Source organism: Perca fluviatilis, chromosome 8 (assembly GCF_010015445.1).
Source record: "Perca fluviatilis chromosome 8, GENO_Pfluv_1.0, whole genome shotgun sequence".
In the NCBI taxonomy this organism is placed as follows: domain Eukaryota; kingdom Metazoa; phylum Chordata; class Actinopteri; order Perciformes; family Percidae; genus Perca; species Perca fluviatilis.
The window spans coordinates 19,156,517-19,173,801 of record NC_053119.1 but is presented as its reverse complement, the minus strand read 5'-3'; the positions used below and the strand labels follow the sequence as shown (position 1 = coordinate 19,173,801).

Sequence of the window (17,285 nt, the reverse complement as noted above, 5' to 3'; positions counted from 1 at the left end):
GTAGTATTTTCGAATGACCGTGCTTCCCTCCCTTATGTCCCCCTGAGACGAGAGATCTCTGTATTGTGTGTCTGGAAAAAAACCTCTGATGACGCAAAAATCATTTTGCGTCATCAGAGGCTTTTTTGGCCAGAGGCTATAGACTACAGCCAGTAGCAGCTAGTTCCACATGTTTTCAACCCGCCCATAGAGGGTGGGACCTCACTCCCAGAATTTCCAAATAGTGTCAGCCATCTTAAAGCTAAGCTAACAGGCTATTGCTCTGTGGAGAAAGCTGAGTAATTAATTCATACTTTAGTAAGCTAACCACGATGGCGGAAGGCAGTTTTGAAGATGATATAGCAGAAGGGTATTTTGAAGATCTGGTGCGCGAATCCGATGCTCGTGGCTACCTGTACAAGCCGCAATACAGCGAGGAACAGTTGCAGATGATGGAGGAACAAGAGGCGGCCGGAGCAGCTGCTGCAGTAGAATGTAAAATTTTGTCTGGCAAAGACTTTTTCAGCAGCAACCTTGCAATTATGTGCATTATGTGTACCACCGGGATACATTGGTACAGATCGGAGAATATCCAGGAAACTTTATTACAGACGGAATACTCAACACACTACGCAAGCTTTGCCTGCTAGGCAGACCAGCACCTCAGCCTGCGGTGTCACTTGATGCCGCTAGCCGGGGAAGGGGACATCGAAAGAGGTGTGCGAGAAAGTGGAAACGCGGAACGAGGGCAGGAGTTTGAGCTAGGTGGAAAGCTAACGCTAGCCAGCCACCTGTCCCATCCATCCTGCTTGCAAATGTCCGCTCATTAGACAACAAACTGGACTACATCCAACTTCAACGAAACTCCCAACGCGAGTTCAGAGACTGCTGTGTTTTTGTTTTTGTGGAAACATGGCTGTGGCGCCGTCAAATCCTGCCCCACACACCACCGCAAGTAAATTCTCAACCTATGGGAAACACTGCGATCGCATGAATGCTTCACCATCCAGGGAATGATTAATCACAAAATGTTGAAATACAAACACTTTTTTTCCCGCGAGTTCCTCTAACAAAATCTGACATGGACTGGTAGAAACAGAGGGTGAGCTAAATATACTATAGTGTATATTCAGAAACATAACAGTATACTCAAAACTATTTCAAAAACTGGAATACAGCAACTCTAATACTGTGTCAATGTTTCAATGTTTGATGTAATAATAAAAATGTGAGCTCTTCTACTTACACAAGCTATTGACTTAAGTCGACTTCAGTAACCATAATGACACAAACAATATATTGTAGCTAATGGATACAGTGTTAATATCACACAACAGCTTATTGACTTAACCTGAAACTAAAACATTGCAGCATCTAAATACAGGAGCTAGCCATTTTTAAACAAATAGCGAAGAAAAACATCTTTTTATGCAGTGACAATAAATCATATTTACCCCCTCGGACATTTTTCTGTTTTATTTTTTATAATATTGAATAACAGTGGAAGTAATTGTGATTTTTGGACACTAAATAACACAAACTAAACTTTAATATCAAAAGAAAAAAAACAAGAAAAACAAATAGCTAAATAATTTGCTCCACAGACACCATTGCTAGTTGCCGTCTGTCTATCACGTGCAGCTGAGCCCAACAGCCTGACCGTGAACACACCTCAGAGCAGCAGCTGGCATCTTTTACCCCTGGTTTAAACAGTTCAGGACCTTATTATACAATACTGGCACAACTTCTGGGTTGCATCATTTGAGCAGATTAATTCCCCCCGCTCATTTACTATCTTCTTATGTCCCCTGATTGCTTGTGTTTTCTATACTACGTCATAGGATTTTCCACAAAGCCTCTGCTGTGTCCCTGCGTACACACCTCAGCAGGGAATGCATATGAACTGCACTGTCTTTAGTAAACACAAGCATTTTGCTCCACCAAAATCAGTGCGTTTTGCAAATGGGATTGAACTATATAATAACTTTGGGCTCTGGCAGAACTTCTACCTGTATTGTTCTCATAACCTAGCAACAAACCAACTGCTGATTTTAAAGATTGTGAAGTGTTAAAGTTAGTAACTGCAACACCATACGCACACATGCAGAACAAAACAGTCTCTTTGTTTTGTCATTTTGTAATCTCTTTGTCTACCTGGCATTCTAACTTCCATAAAACTGATGTCTGCCTTATATTCTACAGTGGCCTGTTTAAATCACAGATGATACTGTACATGTGCTCTCCCCAAATCTGCCCTGAAATTATTGTCTGTATCTATAAAACCATCTGCCTGCTTGCATAAGAGGACAGGTGGCCTGCTTAGGACTGTACAACCAAAGGTGTACACACACACACACACACACACACACACACACACACACACACACACACACACACACACACACACACACACACACACACACACACACACACACACACACACACACACATAAGGAAGGTAAGCAGGATATTGCTTGATAACAATACTTATTCTTTAGAAACTATAAAAGGAGTCAGAACTACAGTATTATAATATAGGGCTGCCTGCAACTATTCTTTTTTTCTTTATCAATCAATCTGCCAAACACTTAATTCCATAAAACACCCAAAAAAAAAGTGAAAAATGCCCATCACAATCTCCTATCATGTAAGACCAAGAAAAACAGCAGCAAATTCTCACATTTGAGAACCTGGAACCACCAACTGTTAACCACCAAAAAGTACTTTTCTTTTTTTAAGATTATTTTTTGGGCTTTTCCACCTTTATTTGATAGGACAACTAGGTGAGAAAGGGGAGAGAGAGGGGGAAGACATGCAGGAAATCGTCACAGGTCGGATTCGAAACCCTGGACCTCTCCGTCGAGGCATAAACCTCTCAGTACATGAATCTGCCACAATTTTGATAATCGATTATCAAAATTGTGGCAGATTCATTTTTGTTTATATCGACTAATCGATTAATCGTTACAGCTTTAGAATAATAGACGTAGAAGCATGAATAAAGCTTTGCTTAAGACTGAAGTATTCAATTGTAGAAATGGTTTACATTTAAATCTCAATATGCTTAAAGCAAATACTTTCTAGCAAATGTTGAGTGTTCAGTGAATCAATAAGTTTCAACAACAATTGTTCTGCCAAAGAAGATTTGAAATTCACTCAAATCCTGGAAAGTAATCAGATGGTTGTGAGTCATCTTTGTCCAAATGGAGCTGTATTTCCAATTTTTACCAACTGAGTGATATTTTTTTTTATCAAAGTAGCAAGAAAAAAAACATTTATACCCTCATCTTATATTTTCTTTCATAATCAGTCCCTTTTTTTTACTAGGTTTTCTCACCTGCAGTTTAGAAGAGAGCGGGCTTGGCTCCAGCAATGCTTGAAAAGCTTTTCACCTCTTGTGAACAGAACACATTTTTTTGCCTTCAATTTAATGGTGCACTTAGCAATCACTGAAATATTGAGTGGGCCTAGGGCCTGTAGTCCGATCTTAATCTGATGTCATGTTGTGCTATGCGTTTCCTGTTTGTACCTGCACTGAAATCCAAGAAGTGGTTCACTCTGTCATATATAATGTTTAAACTATATAGAAAAGAAAGAATTACTGCATGGAACACAATTAAAATTCTAAAATCTATGATTAGATGATCATAAACATTCCAAACGAACTATTATGGATTCATGTGGTCAGTCTATTTTGTGCAATAAGGTCATGGTAGAAGAAGAAAAGCTTCTTGTCAGTGTAAAAAACCCTAAGTGTAATAACTCCTTCAGCTTGTTTACACACTTCAAACCAGCAAAGAAACATGAGCTACTGCAGATAAGCTAACACCCTCTTCAGCAGGGCATCCCTCACTCATGAACTTTCTAGCTGCTCAGCTCAGCATCCTCTCATCAGGAGCCAGGGGATAGACCCTTTCATCCTCCTCAGACCGGTAGCCTACCTCAACAAAAAGAGGTCATTGCTCCCCATAAACCAGTGTCAGCATGAAAACAAGAAGTTTCTCCACCATTTTTCTAAATTTAGACAGTCAGCACATTAATAATTAACACAAAGTATTAAATAATCACTATAGTGTTCTCTAAAGAGCCCCTCTTAGGGTTTGGAATCAATACTGGACCGCAGCAGTGAAATCAAGCTGGAATGGAAGACAGATTGATGACTTGATAAGTAGTTATTTATAGATTTGAAGAATTTGCTCCAATGTGTAGAGACCAATTATCTTTCTTTCACTGGACAGTTTGATCCATAATCTGGTTATTGTCAGTTCAAAACGCAAAGATGCCAAATGGACACCAACATGAACTGGATGTCTCTTATTGCTTTTTCAACCTGCTGAATCTGACCGCTTGAAATCTTACTTATTTTTTGGATTACTGTCAAAGCCTAAGTGCAGCTACTCTTGGACCTTACCCTTTAGCACAAACTATTCTGCATCCTCCTGAATAGATTTGTATGGAACAGTTTGTATCTTTCCTTACAGCACATGCACAATAAAATGCAATCACTGCTTATACTAGCCCACTTGTAAGGCTGAGAATGTTTAAGCAGATCCCTGAGAGCTGACACAACTGCTAAGACAGACAAGTTCAAGTGATACTAAAACACCTTTTCAAGATATGCAATTCCTTGTTTGTGAAGAACGGTCAAGTCTGTCAAGTAGGCTATGTGCAGCATTTACGGCAACCATCAGCTATAACATACATGGTTTAAATAAAAAAAAAAATGTTTTTATAAATTTAGTATATACATATTTAAGGTGTTACTTATTAATATTAACGTCCATTGGATCTATGTAGCCTCCAGCTGAACAAATAATGACCTAGGTGAATAGTGGATAAAATATCAGAGCGCACAAGGTCCATAAACAGGCTTCATACCAAGAGGAGGCAGCAATAAGACCTCCAACTCTGCGTCACACTTACAGCAAGTAGAGGGTCCGATACCTCAGAGTACCATTTAACATCAAAAACTATTTAACTAGAGAAGAAAAGTCAACACACATCACACTCAGCTCAAAGAAATTAACGGACGCGAAATAATCACATGAGTGACCAACCTTTCTGCTGCTTGAAGGACTGGATGGAGCCCGAGTGGTGCACCATTGCGACGTTCAGTTGGTTTCCAACGTTAATTGAATTCCGTATTACGAAAAGCAAAACTGCAGAATACATGGGAAACTATGGTGGGGTTGCGTGGGTGTTCTCGCAGCTCCCATCCTGCCAAACGATCTCACGAGCGATGCGCAAACCCCAGCAACACCTGTCTAAGCTCCGCATGCTCCCCCTCCGCTCCCAACCACCATCCACGTCTGTTGTCATGGTGACGGGCGGTAGGGGAGGTCCTGAGATGGACACGTCCCCCTCTGTCCTGATTTACTGACTCCAAATAAGCTGCGGGAAATTGCCAGGGGCAGCAGATCTCAAATGGACCGACAAGGACAGGTATTGATTCGGTCATCAATCATCATCTTCCTCTTATTGCCCGTGCAGAAAGCTGCTTCTACCCTATGGCATCACGTAGTCTAATGAACTATCAACGATGAAGAAAACAGTTCGGCTACAGAGCTAACTAAAAAATACAAAATATATTTATCCAAACACCTTACTCCCTCTGCAGAGCAGCCATCTGACCTACATCTCTCAACTAACAGGCAGGAATGGAAGAGATAACTCTCAGAGTCAGAGTCAGTGGTTGAAAACCATTGGAAGGATTATGCAATGGCACCTTCACATTTCAGACACTACACTAACAAGGGCCATCAGATCTTCAACATAAAACACAGATTACTATATCTAGTGTTGTTAACTGTAACTTTATGCAAAAAAAAGACCAAAACATCATTAAAGGGGATATGGACCATTTGACATTTTCAAGGCTGGACCATTTGCTTTGGCAGGCATTAAAGACAGTGAGGCTGTGAGAAAAAACTCAAAACAATCAATAATATAGCTTTAAGTTCACAGCTCAGCTGTGCTGACACACTGCTGCTGAAGTGGCAGGGGGATCCCTCTTAAGGAACAAATGTTATAAGCTACAATATCAGTCATAAAAACTGAGCAGGGTGATACAAATGGCTGCGGTAGTATACAGGTAAAAAGGAGAGCTCTCTGCGCTTCTGCAGACCACAAAATCCGGTGCAACCAATGCAGGACACAACAGTATAAAATAACAAAACATTTGCTTCTTAAGGTGCATAACAGTGACTAACGTTTCGATGTAAGGTTACATCTTCATCAGAGTCCTTCTGTAGTATAGTTTGATAGTCTAATGTTAAAACTGGTAATGTAATGCTGGCTTTATTGCACAACATAGGGACTCAGCTAAAATGATGAAGAAATTATAATTGGTTATTGAGTGTTTTTGTAGGTTATAGATGTGGGACAATACATGTATACAATAATCATATTTTTAGTTTCATAAAAAAAAATAACTTAAGATATTTCTCTGCTATACCACTCTGCCTTTCTTTCTCTTGTCAGTTTGTTTTCATTTGTGGTTTCCCTATTTATTTTAGTGATGTTAACTCTAGTGTCCTGATGTGTCTCTGTTATCCCCTTCACATCACTGTTGTTTTCACAGCTTTTAACATTTATCAGCAGTGGGCATTTTATTATTAATCACATAGTCAATGTATGTGGTATCTGAACCTGAACCTTAGTGAGAATATGTAGTCAGAACACTAGTGTCTCCTTATCACTTTGCCTTAGGTCTTCAATTACATAGTATGAACCAAACAGAGATCTTATCGTGGTTTATCTACAAGGTCACTGGTCTTATCTCCATGTCAACCACACAGAGTTACAGACCAGCAGGCCTCCAATTATGATCTGAAACCCATGAGGGGAAAAGCCCTGTGTTGTTTATGAGCAGACACTGAAGTGACTGCTGTGACCTAGTCAGTCTTCAAAGGGTCACAATAACACAAGTTGCAGATTCGTCTGTGGTCCTACTTTTGTGTGTCAATCTCTGTCTGCGCTGGTATTCTGGGGAGTAGTCTGGCATCTGTCATAGATGCAAATACCATCTGCTTTCTTGCAGCTCAGCACGCCTCTATTCCTCCTACTGGTGTGATGTTTATTGAGGACTGGTGGCAGGGCTGTGCGTGCCAACCCCTATAATATGTCATTGAACTACCAAGCAAATGCATTTCTTCCACTGGGTCTATAAATAAATAAGTAAGCAGCTCTTATACGGTCAGTCCCATTTAAAATGTTATCTCTTCCATTCCTGCCTGTTAGTTGAGAGATGTAGGTCAGATGGCTGCTATGCAGAGGGAGCAAGGTGTTTGGATAAATAAAATACTGCCACCTTGTGCTTAAAAAGATGAGCTGTCAGCACTCAGCTCCGACTAAGAACCACAAAGGGTTTTTGCATTATTCACCTCAGCCATGCATGTAAATTAACAATCATGAACTACTTTTGGCAAGATTCAGGTCTTGCAGACTCCAAACAAAATGGTCAACTTTCAGGTCGTCCTTGCATCAAAACCCAAACAGTTTCACAATTAAAACATAAGAAATACCCCAAATCAGTGTTACATGAAGGGAGAGATATTTAATCACATTCAGAAACAATCAAAGCTGTACCTTTCCGAGTATTCAACACATCTCTCGTTGCATAGAAAGGTTCTGTGTTCAAAGAATCAAAGAAGTCCCCACTTGCTCAAGAGACTCCTGAATGACAAAGACCTCTAACGTCTACGTCTACACATACAACTGAATCACTACTGATGTCTTGCTCTGAGGCTTCGCAGCTGAGGGATCTGCTGATGAAGTTATTTCAAAAGTTCAGAGCAAACTGTTTAACTGAGGGTCTAAACTGCAACATAATATTTTCATGATCAATTAGTATGTCAATTATGCTTTCGATTAATCAATAAATGATCTAGTCTATAATATTTCAGGAAATAATTCAAAATGCCTATCACATTTTCCAATCGTCCAAATTGACGTCTTTAAACTGCTTGTTTTGTCTGACAAAAAGTCTAAAACTAAAAGATATTTAATGTACAGTGGTACAACTGTGGTCCAACAACAGCAGTGGATCCTCACATTTGAGAAGCTGGAACCAGAAAATATTTGTGTTTGGTGCTTGATAAATGGCTTTAATGATAAATTGAGGGTCAAAACTTTTGCCAATTTCATTTAACTAATTGACTAATAGATCAAGGGCAGACTGTGCATGGTCCATATTCATTAAGGAATTACCTTAAATTCTCAGTATTAACATCATACTTTATATACACATTAAGTGCACAGAAATTTGCCCAGCAAGTATGGGCAGATCTCAGATGGATGTAATGCATTTAAAAAGCTTTAGTCACAAGTGCTGCTGGCAAACTTACAGGAGAGTTGGTCGCTGTCTGTCTCTGTGTCTCCAGAGTGGCAACTGTTGGCCCAAGAGGAGCTCCAGGACACTGAATGGCTGATGGGATTGGTTGGAACATGCCTGTTGGCTCCAGAGGAGCTGGAGGCCCGACTCTCCAGCAGGGGCAGGAACATACAGTTGTCCTGAAGACATGATCCTATTATACGTACACAAAGTGATCAAAGTGTGAGTATAAGTACTGATATCATGTTATTAAAGAATATTTATAATTTCTTTTATCTTGAATGTCACATACTCAAACCATGATGCTAGTTTCTTAGGTTATCAGAGGGAAAATGGAATCGCTTCAATGTTCAGATCAGTAAAATTTGAAGGTGATCACAGCAGTCCAGCTCCTTACTTAGCCCGCTCGTGTTACTGCCCTCATACATTTTTAAACACATCTTTAAAATTATTTTTTACACTCTGATACTTGAAACTAATGGGGAACAATAAGGCCTCTGGCTTTCCAAAACCAACTGTGTGTAACTCATCTCATCAGGTTACATTTTTTATTAAAACCAGTTAACAGTTAAACTGACAGAAATGTGATAAAACCTAATCTTAATAAATTAAACTGTTTAGGGACACATTTGATTGATTTCTGGAACGAAAACAATGTAATCAAGCAAAACAATAATTTTGCACATTACGTTTTGCAAGTAAACTCTTATTTTGTCTTGTGTTCTGAATAAAAAACAGGAAAAGAATTAAGGGAAATTTCACAGTTCAAGGTCTTTTCACTGTTGATCTATTTAACTGGTTTTTTTAAGGTCAATAAATGCAGCGTCTTTCCAAAAGTCAATGAGTAATCGTGTTAAATACTCAATACTGATTTCAATACTGACCAAAATAATTGTGATTATGGGATTATTTCCATAATCGAGCTGCCCTACCATGGAGTTGGTTTTCCAGCATTACTAGCTGAAAATCTCGACTGATTTTTGTTTCTTATTTAACAAAAGTTAAATAATGATAATTGGGATAGATTTTAATAAATGCAGTACATTTTGAGCTCATTTCCATACACGACAAACTGTCAACCAACACAATATTATAGGTTAAATGCACCTCTAAAAATGTGGAGGAAGGAGAATAATCAGCACAATGAGAAGAAAAATGGCTTTATGCATGTTATACATTTTTGCATATAGCCACTGAGCCTGTAATGACTTTATTACATAATGTGGAGGCTACTTTGAAACCTAAACAGGTCACTGCCTTGCTTAACCAAGTTAGCATACAATAATGCATTTTAATTTGTTTACAATGGCAAAATAACATCTACAGTCAGAGATTTCCATGTGTGCTGATGTGGGCTCCCTCCCTCATGTGTGCATTAGGCTTCATTATGACCAACAGGAAAGGCCGAAGGGCTGCACTAAGAATCCACACAACATGACTCAGAGACATTCAGAGGTACTTTACATCTCAGAAGTTATTCTCCACAGGTTTTAACAGCGACATCTCCCTTCAGCATCTCTTCTCAAATGAGCCCACGAGAAAACAACACAACAATTGGCTGACAGACATGCTGGTGTGTGCAGTACATTATTGAATACTACATTTTAAAGATGTATGGTTTACTTTGTTACAGCAACAGCAATTATTACCAGAGGGCTATGTAACTTAAGCCTGCAAGAATAGATAGTGTTGTAATACAAATGAAACAATAGGTTTGTGTGAAAGTAGAGTTTAACCTCCCTGTGGGCTTCACTGACATACACCATTAACAGAGATTACTGCAGATCTAACACACCCTACCTAAACAACTAAATAGTGACTACTTGGAAATGTAGCAGTCTAGGTTACGAGAGCTCTGGACAACTGGTCAGGAGAAATTACTCTCCCCAAAAAGTGCTTTGTCCATTACAGCTGTGTAGTCTAAGTGCAGTAATATACTGTCCTGAGGATTTCAAAGACTCTAGGTAGATCGATTGATGAGCAAGTACTTCCTGGCACATTGATTATTTATTTAAACTAATACATTTCAAAGTCCGGGTCACTTATTTCCTCTCTCAAGTAATCATGAATGTATGATGAGATGTTGAGAAAAGTGTAATGCCATTAACCATGTACAGGTACAACATATCCAAGCATATACAATTGGCACCACAGCCAGACTGTCTGGTGAATACAATTACCACGACTAAATTGAAACTTTGCAATAAGGGCCACATACACATCTTGGGCTTATTGATAACCTTAGAAGGGGGAATAACAGAAGCCAACACCATCACTTTGCAATATGGAAATGTCAACAGCTGATGAGAAAATGTATTTATTTTGAGTGCAGCCAGGTAGACATCTTCTCCAGCAACTTGATAATTGAATAAAAGGAGCATCAGTGTTTATCAACTTAATACATAAGCTAGAGGGGGTGTATATCCAGTCTGCAGGGCATTTATGCTGCCATTTTCCATTACATGATGGCTACTCCAACCTGGTCTGTGTGCCTTACATCACTTAAACAGCTTACATTGATCAGCAGTGATCACTTAAGGCCACATAAATGTCTGCATAAAATCACAACACTCTTGTCTCCTAATCCAATGTGTGCAGATAAAATGTTGGCTTCTTTCAGGTGAAATAAATGTTGAGATATGCCAAACTGCATTAAGAAGCAAAAAACACAATTCTAAACAATGGCCATCATTGTAAAAACAGCATGCAAAATTTGACGATTCCAAAAAAAGATCTTGTGGTTGCTACTTGCTAGAGAATATATTTTCTGCAGCTAGAAAATTAAAGTGAATATTGTTTTCCTAAATAAGTATCTAATGTACACAAAGAGAAAGACCATTTCAAAAAGCTACAAATTAGTTTTTAAAATAAGATTTTCTCAATTTTCTTCACACAAAAAAACTCTTCTATTAGTCCATGGGGATGCACTCTTTTTGAAACAATTTCTTTGAGATCTCTGCTTTATGTGCACTAGTCACTGAGGAGTGACCCGAAAACATGGGGTGACTGATGGGGCACAAACTGAAGGATCAAAACCAGCTTCAACGCTTGCTGATTATACGATGGTAACACTTGACCCAGCTTCCAGCAGTCACCAAGTCACAATTTGCTCCCTCTCAGAGTCTCTGCGCAACACTGAACATAACCCACATGGCTCAACACAGATGAAAACACTGTCCCATTAGCTATCAGGACATAACCACAGTTTTTGCCATTTTCATCTTTGCCTGGGGCAGTGGTGATTTAGAAGAGCTAATAAAAGCCCCGGCATTCATGCATAAGATAGCTCATTAAACTGAATGTCGCTGGACATGTTTGCTAGATTTCCCTAGAAAACATTCACGCTCTCATTTCTCCAGTCTGTGACTGAGATGTTTCAGCAAAAGATTACAATGTTCTTTCCTGACATGTCAATGATAAAATGAACGCCACACACCAAAGAATTGCGATGTAAATTTTATTCTAATTAATGACTAGGCCTACTTAATCTATTTCTCATTCATGGAAAATGTCACAAAAGGAGCGCCCATGTGACACTTCATAAATAAATTAATCCTAAAGGATCAGTTGTCATCAAGTAGATTAACAGTTTCACACTGTTACTGAACTCTTCTGCAATCATCACTTATACATGTAGCTTTTACATTATAATTAATATAAGTATAATGGACAACTGCTAAGCAAAAGTGTGCTTTTCCTCCAAGTATGTTAAATTAGATTACAAATATTTTTTTTAAATTGCAGAACAGAGTGTGTGCCACAGAGACAAAATGTGCATTGAATATTCTTAAACATGTTAAAAGAGGTTCAACAGCTTATTCAAATATTGTTGTTTTTTTTAACATATTGACTAAACAGTTAATAACAAATTACAAATAAACAAGCATGGGGTAAATAGCATAGTAGGCCTTTACAGATAACATATCAAATTCAGTATTCAGTAGTTCTTGGTTAATTTTAGTTGTATAGCAAGCTGCAGTTTTACTCCAATTCGGTTAACTACCTCAGTGTGCCTCATTCAGAAGTGAGTCAAACCTACCAGAGGAGCTGCCAAGAGCTTGTGACACCTTGATTTCCATTGCATGTACCTGCGCCTTCAGTACAAATCCCCCATCAATACGTTTCTGAGTGACAACTTGTACAACTACAAAAAGCTGTGCAATCTCATGAACCTGCCATTCCCACAGTGCAGCACTTTGAGCTGTGAAGTAGCCCGGGCAGTGCAGCGAGGATGGATGGGTGGAGTTTAAAGTGTTGTCGGGGTATCCGGGTACAACATTAAAACTCTCAGGTTATTGATTGTGGAGTATCGATTGGACGGAACTGCTGTATGGCGAATCACTCACCTCACATTGAGCTTTTTTCTATAGTCTAAGATTGATAAAATTATAACTAGGAGAGAACCACTCTCTGTAGGTTTTACTTCAATTTGATGGCTGGCACAATCTGCTAACGTTATGTAGATGAATTACACTTGGCCTATAGAATCGCTTAGTTTACTTATTTTTGTATTGTATTATCGTCTGGATGGCCCACATGAACTTTTCTTTCCATGTCCCGTTTACCTTTATTCTAGCCCATTAATAGAGTAACGTTATAGGAATCACATCTCTTTAACCGTCCCTCTGCATTTATTGTGCTAGTCGTGAGGGAGTTGGGGAGTTGCAGTCATAGAAATATGATTGCAGTAGTAATGGGTGTATCTCTTAATACATCCATGGTGTATTTTATTATTATCGTTACCATGGTGAAGTTTTACACTCGATTTGTCCTTCGCCACAGGGGGGTGGTGTTGGACCAGCAATCAAGAGGACCAGCTTGTAGTAGCCCCACCCATCCCTTGTCACAGTGAGCTACGTTCAAAATCCTACAATGAACACATTTTAACGCAATGAGGTTGCCTAAAGTGTGGCTACTACTAATTACGATTCATCAAGTATAAAATACAGTAGCCTCGTAGTGTTTTGATTGCTGACGTGAAAAGTTAACGCTAGGTTTTGTGCATTTTGCTGCGTCCGAAATTCCATACTAATGTGCAGCGCGGCAACCGCCAAGCGTTTCCCAAAAAAGCAATGCGTTTTTAAAAGCGGTTCCTGTCATACGGTCGTTACAGCTAGAAGTTCAGCACGGTGAACTCTAGGCGGCAGAGCAAAATCTGCGAGCGTTTACGCTGGCCCCCACCGCCGTGATCAAAACCGCTTCGGCGCTTCCCCTCATTGAAATGACTAGCTAGCTAGAGGCGGCGAGTTACCGCGCGGCGGTGTGAAAGCCTCTTTCCGTTATTGAACATACCCTGGCATATTAGTCAGACAGTTGAACTCGGACCAAAACAAACTTAGAGGGATAAATATTTGGCTTTGACGTCTGACTTTCAAACAGACATTTTCCAAATGTCGACGCGATTAAACAAGAGGTGTAAGGAGACATAATTTATTAGGTGGCTTGGAGAATAACAGGGCTTGTATTAGCCTAAGCTAACTTTTAGCTAGAATGCTAACGTTACTGTAAGCTAACAGAAGCCGTTCGCTAGCTGACGTTAACGGTAACGGTATGACAGACAACCAAACAGCCACTGGGAGTAAAAGCTTCTGCCTCTGTTGCCTACCCTATCAGCCCACCAATTTTAAACTGGCTTTCCAACTAGTTAGGTAGCTAGCTAGCTAGTTAGCTAGAGTAAACCGATACACTGATTCTTCGTTGCCTTTTACTGCCTGGACTAACAACTCCAGTATGGGGATGTGCTTGCCGTGCCTTGGTGGAGCAGCGGACGACGTTGTTGTCACTCCAGATCCAGTAGGTTTATTTACTAAAACTTTTATTACCAGCTGTGTCACTAGCTACATAAGTCACAATGTCGCACGTGGATTGCAACAATAATATATGAATTGACGCAAATTAATTTAATTTAACGCTATGTGAATGTGATTAAGGTGAATCATCTGTAGTACTGTCGGACACCAATAGGCCCCACTAGGTCACGTTCAGAAGGCGTTGACTGTGTTTAGCCTTTGTAAAGACTAGCATGTAAAGTATGCTCCCAGGCCCAAACAGTTACGTTAACTAGCTAGCTCTATATTAAGAAAAGACTGCCTGCTTACAGTTGGAGCTTAGAAGTTTCCTATGGGTATTTTTTCAGGACACAAGGAGACGACAATTAGCTGAGGCCGCTGAGAAGAGACAAAAAGAGGTAATTAACTTTGTTTGTGTATAAGTGTATAAGACAGTAATACACTTGAAAACAATATTAGGTACATCTAGCTAAAAGTAACTGTTTTGCAATAAATTATATCATCATGTAGCTATGTGGATTTATTGTGGGTTTCATTTCGCTTTACATTTCAGCAAAAAACAGCAAAACCCCACAGACATAGATATGATGTACTGTAGCTTTGTTTAGACTGCATTGGTTTTAGCTAGATGTACCTAATAATCTGGTAACTGAATGTAGCATTACTTTATAGCTTTCTATTACATATATACACCCCATTCAAGGTAAATGCACATGACAGTGCACTGAGTGATTTTTTATTATACAGAAAAGCCACTTGCAAACCCGTAAGAGCCATGCTAAAGTTGTATCAAGGTAAGTTCATGTACTAGAATGAAAACTTTTCTTGGCCAAGTGAATCTTTTGGATTGGCTGATATCCCACATTTCTGCTCCAAATCACTGTTTTCTCCCTGACACTGACATTCACACTTTGATTACTGCAGATGAAAGCACTGAGCCCTAACCCACAGTCACATTTCAGTTAGCTGCTCCCTTCATTTGTCTGCATTGCCTTATTTGGCAGCTGAATGCCCCCTTGCCAGTTGTGATTGAACATGCCTTGTGCTTTTTGAAAAGTAAAATGTGTGGAAAAGTATTGATTAAAATGCTTTTAAAAAACATGCACTTTTTTAAGAATGTATATATCTTATAAGATATCAACAAGATTAAATTATTTTTAAATGAAGCTATCGTCTGTTAGTGCTTGATCATATTCCACTCTCTTTTTCAGACAACATACAGGGGTGTTAAAAATCCAGAAGCTGTCGAAAGGAAAAAGAAAAAACGGGAAGAGATTGAAAAACAGGCGATGACAACCTCTGTGTCTGGTGGTGGGGGCGGCGGGTTGAAGGTTAGTTTTGTGTTTATCCTCAAGCGGTGTGATTTCTAGAACAACGGGATGATCAACAGGAGATTGTTTTAATGCTTTTCCCTTCTTTCTTCTCTAGTGGCAAGTTGGCTGAAAATCAAGATGAAGTCTTAACTCTGAAGTCCAAAACAACATCAAATAGATGACAAGATGACTTGAAAGATGTTTGAACTGCTGTCCAGTTTTTGAATTTTTGTGTGTGCCTATTTTATGATGTTCTGAGACAAACAGCTACAGTTGTCATGGTTTCTGCAAAGCAGTCGGAAGTGAACACAGACAGAACAGCTGGACTTACCCCCTGGTTGCCAAGTTATACAAGCCAGTTTGGACCTTTAGGACAAGTTAGAGATGACACAGACATGTGCAAACAAATACAGTTGCTACTCTAGTAGTTTTCTTTTACAATTGATAATACAGCCTTACAGTGAACAGCATTAGATAACACAAAATAATATGATTATAAAGTCCAGCAGTATCTCGACTATTGTCATATTAAGACAAAGCTGTCCAACACTTTTCAGCTTTTTCACTACATTGCTTTTGGTTCTCATTGTGGAGAATCTGTAAATACACATTGACCGCATTACTTTTTGTATGACTTTTCCAAAAATCTGTTATGCAAATGACAAATTTCACAAGTAAAACCGAGTTATGTTTACATCAATTTATGTGTGCTTTTTGTAGGATTAGTATACAGTCAAAAAGCATCCATTTAACACTCATTTCACCTTATTTAGGGCTCTATTTATTGGCAAGACTCATGCAAACAGTGCTATAACTTGTTGATTTGTACTGAACTTGTAATGTGCTTTGCCTGTCCCTGGGCTGTTTTCATGACCAGTGCAGTGCACATGTCACATGGGAGTCCCTTGTTGTTGAGGAAGGTAATGCCAGGTATTGAGTTTTTGACATTGTGTAGAGAATATATTTGACAACAAAGTCTGTACTCTGTGCAATGTCATATAGTCACTAAATTAGTGATTCTGTAAGGAAGTACATACTACAGACTTGACAAAATATGCAGCAGCTACAGATTACTGCTGAATAATATGACACTAAAACATTCTCCAACCTGTAAAAATGAAAAGGATGTGCACTAGGAAACGTCGTTAATGAATGTGAACAAGGCCTATTGCACTAGTCTTTGCCATTACTCCTTTTAAAAAAAGCCCTTTTTGTTTTTTTTCTCTGCACAATTTGAGTTTGTTGCATTGAATTACAATGTATGCAAAACACTGATGTGATGCCTGCTTAATTTAAATTATGTGAAATGTGTTTGTGAATTGCCGTAATACAAACAGAAGCTTTTGTTAGATATGTCTTTGCACAGTTTTTCAACATTTGGTGAATAGCCAACATGCTCGCTCACTATGTTGGGAGAGATTCATGTCAACTAAAATGGAAACAGGAAAAAAACTGAAGGAAAAGAACAAGTGAAGTGTGTACTGTACGTAGTGAAGTGTTTACTTTGACTTGCTTAATTGAGTGCATTTTTAAGCCTTCACTTGATCCTTAGATGCTTCCGGAGCTCTCTGCATTTTGTAGAACAGGAAATTTGCCAATGTTATTTGCTACAATAAATTACATTTCTGCTACTTTTGTGTGGATTTCATGACAATTACAGTTTTATAGAAAGATGATTCAAGTTCAGATAAGAGTTAGATTTGGTTAAAATTATCAGTGGTATTTGCTAAAAACAGAACTTCCCTTAGTTGCAGTTGATCTGTTAAACATTTACCAAGTATTTTTCCAGACTTGCATATATATATATATATATATATATATATATATATATATATATATAGCATACTCCTCCCAAAAGTTTTGATTTTGAGT

General features: G+C 38.8%; 2 protein-coding genes across 7 annotated transcripts in view; one reads left to right on the top strand and one right to left on the bottom strand.

Annotated features, from left to right (window-relative positions):
* ano3 (anoctamin 3) overlaps positions 1–12,393 on the bottom strand; it is a 39,258-nt gene extending 26,865 nt beyond the window's left edge. For 3 of the 5 annotated variants that reach the window (XM_039808692.1, XM_039808693.1, XM_039808694.1), the window contains exon 1: positions 5,037–5,247. In XM_039808692.1, the coding sequence (XP_039664626.1) occupies positions 5,037–5,151 (115 nt within the window). In that variant the 5' untranslated portion in view covers positions 5,152–5,247. Of the gene's footprint in view, positions 1–5,036; positions 5,249–8,324; positions 8,505–12,350 lie in introns of those variants that run through there. The other 2 variants (XM_039808696.1, XM_039808695.1) reach the window with 2 other exon arrangements.
* A 921-nt stretch (positions 12,394–13,314) lies between these two features.
* LOC120564082 (small VCP interacting protein) lies at positions 13,315–17,044 on the top strand. Of its 2 annotated transcripts, none has more exons than XM_039808763.1 (4): positions 13,315–14,104; positions 14,448–14,498; positions 14,848–14,894; positions 15,312–15,431. In XM_039808763.1, the coding sequence occupies exons 1-4, from the start codon at positions 14,042–14,044 to the stop codon at positions 15,391–15,393; spliced, it is 243 nt and encodes an 80-aa protein (XP_039664697.1). In that variant the 5' UTR covers positions 13,315–14,041; the 3' UTR covers positions 15,394–15,431. The 2 variants fall into 2 exon arrangements, with proteins under 2 accessions (XP_039664697.1, XP_039664696.1); XM_039808762.1 differs by lacking the exon at positions 14,848–14,894 and adding an exon at positions 15,529–17,044 and having other exon boundaries at positions 13,486–14,104.
* The last annotated feature ends 241 nt before the right edge of the window (positions 17,045–17,285 follow it).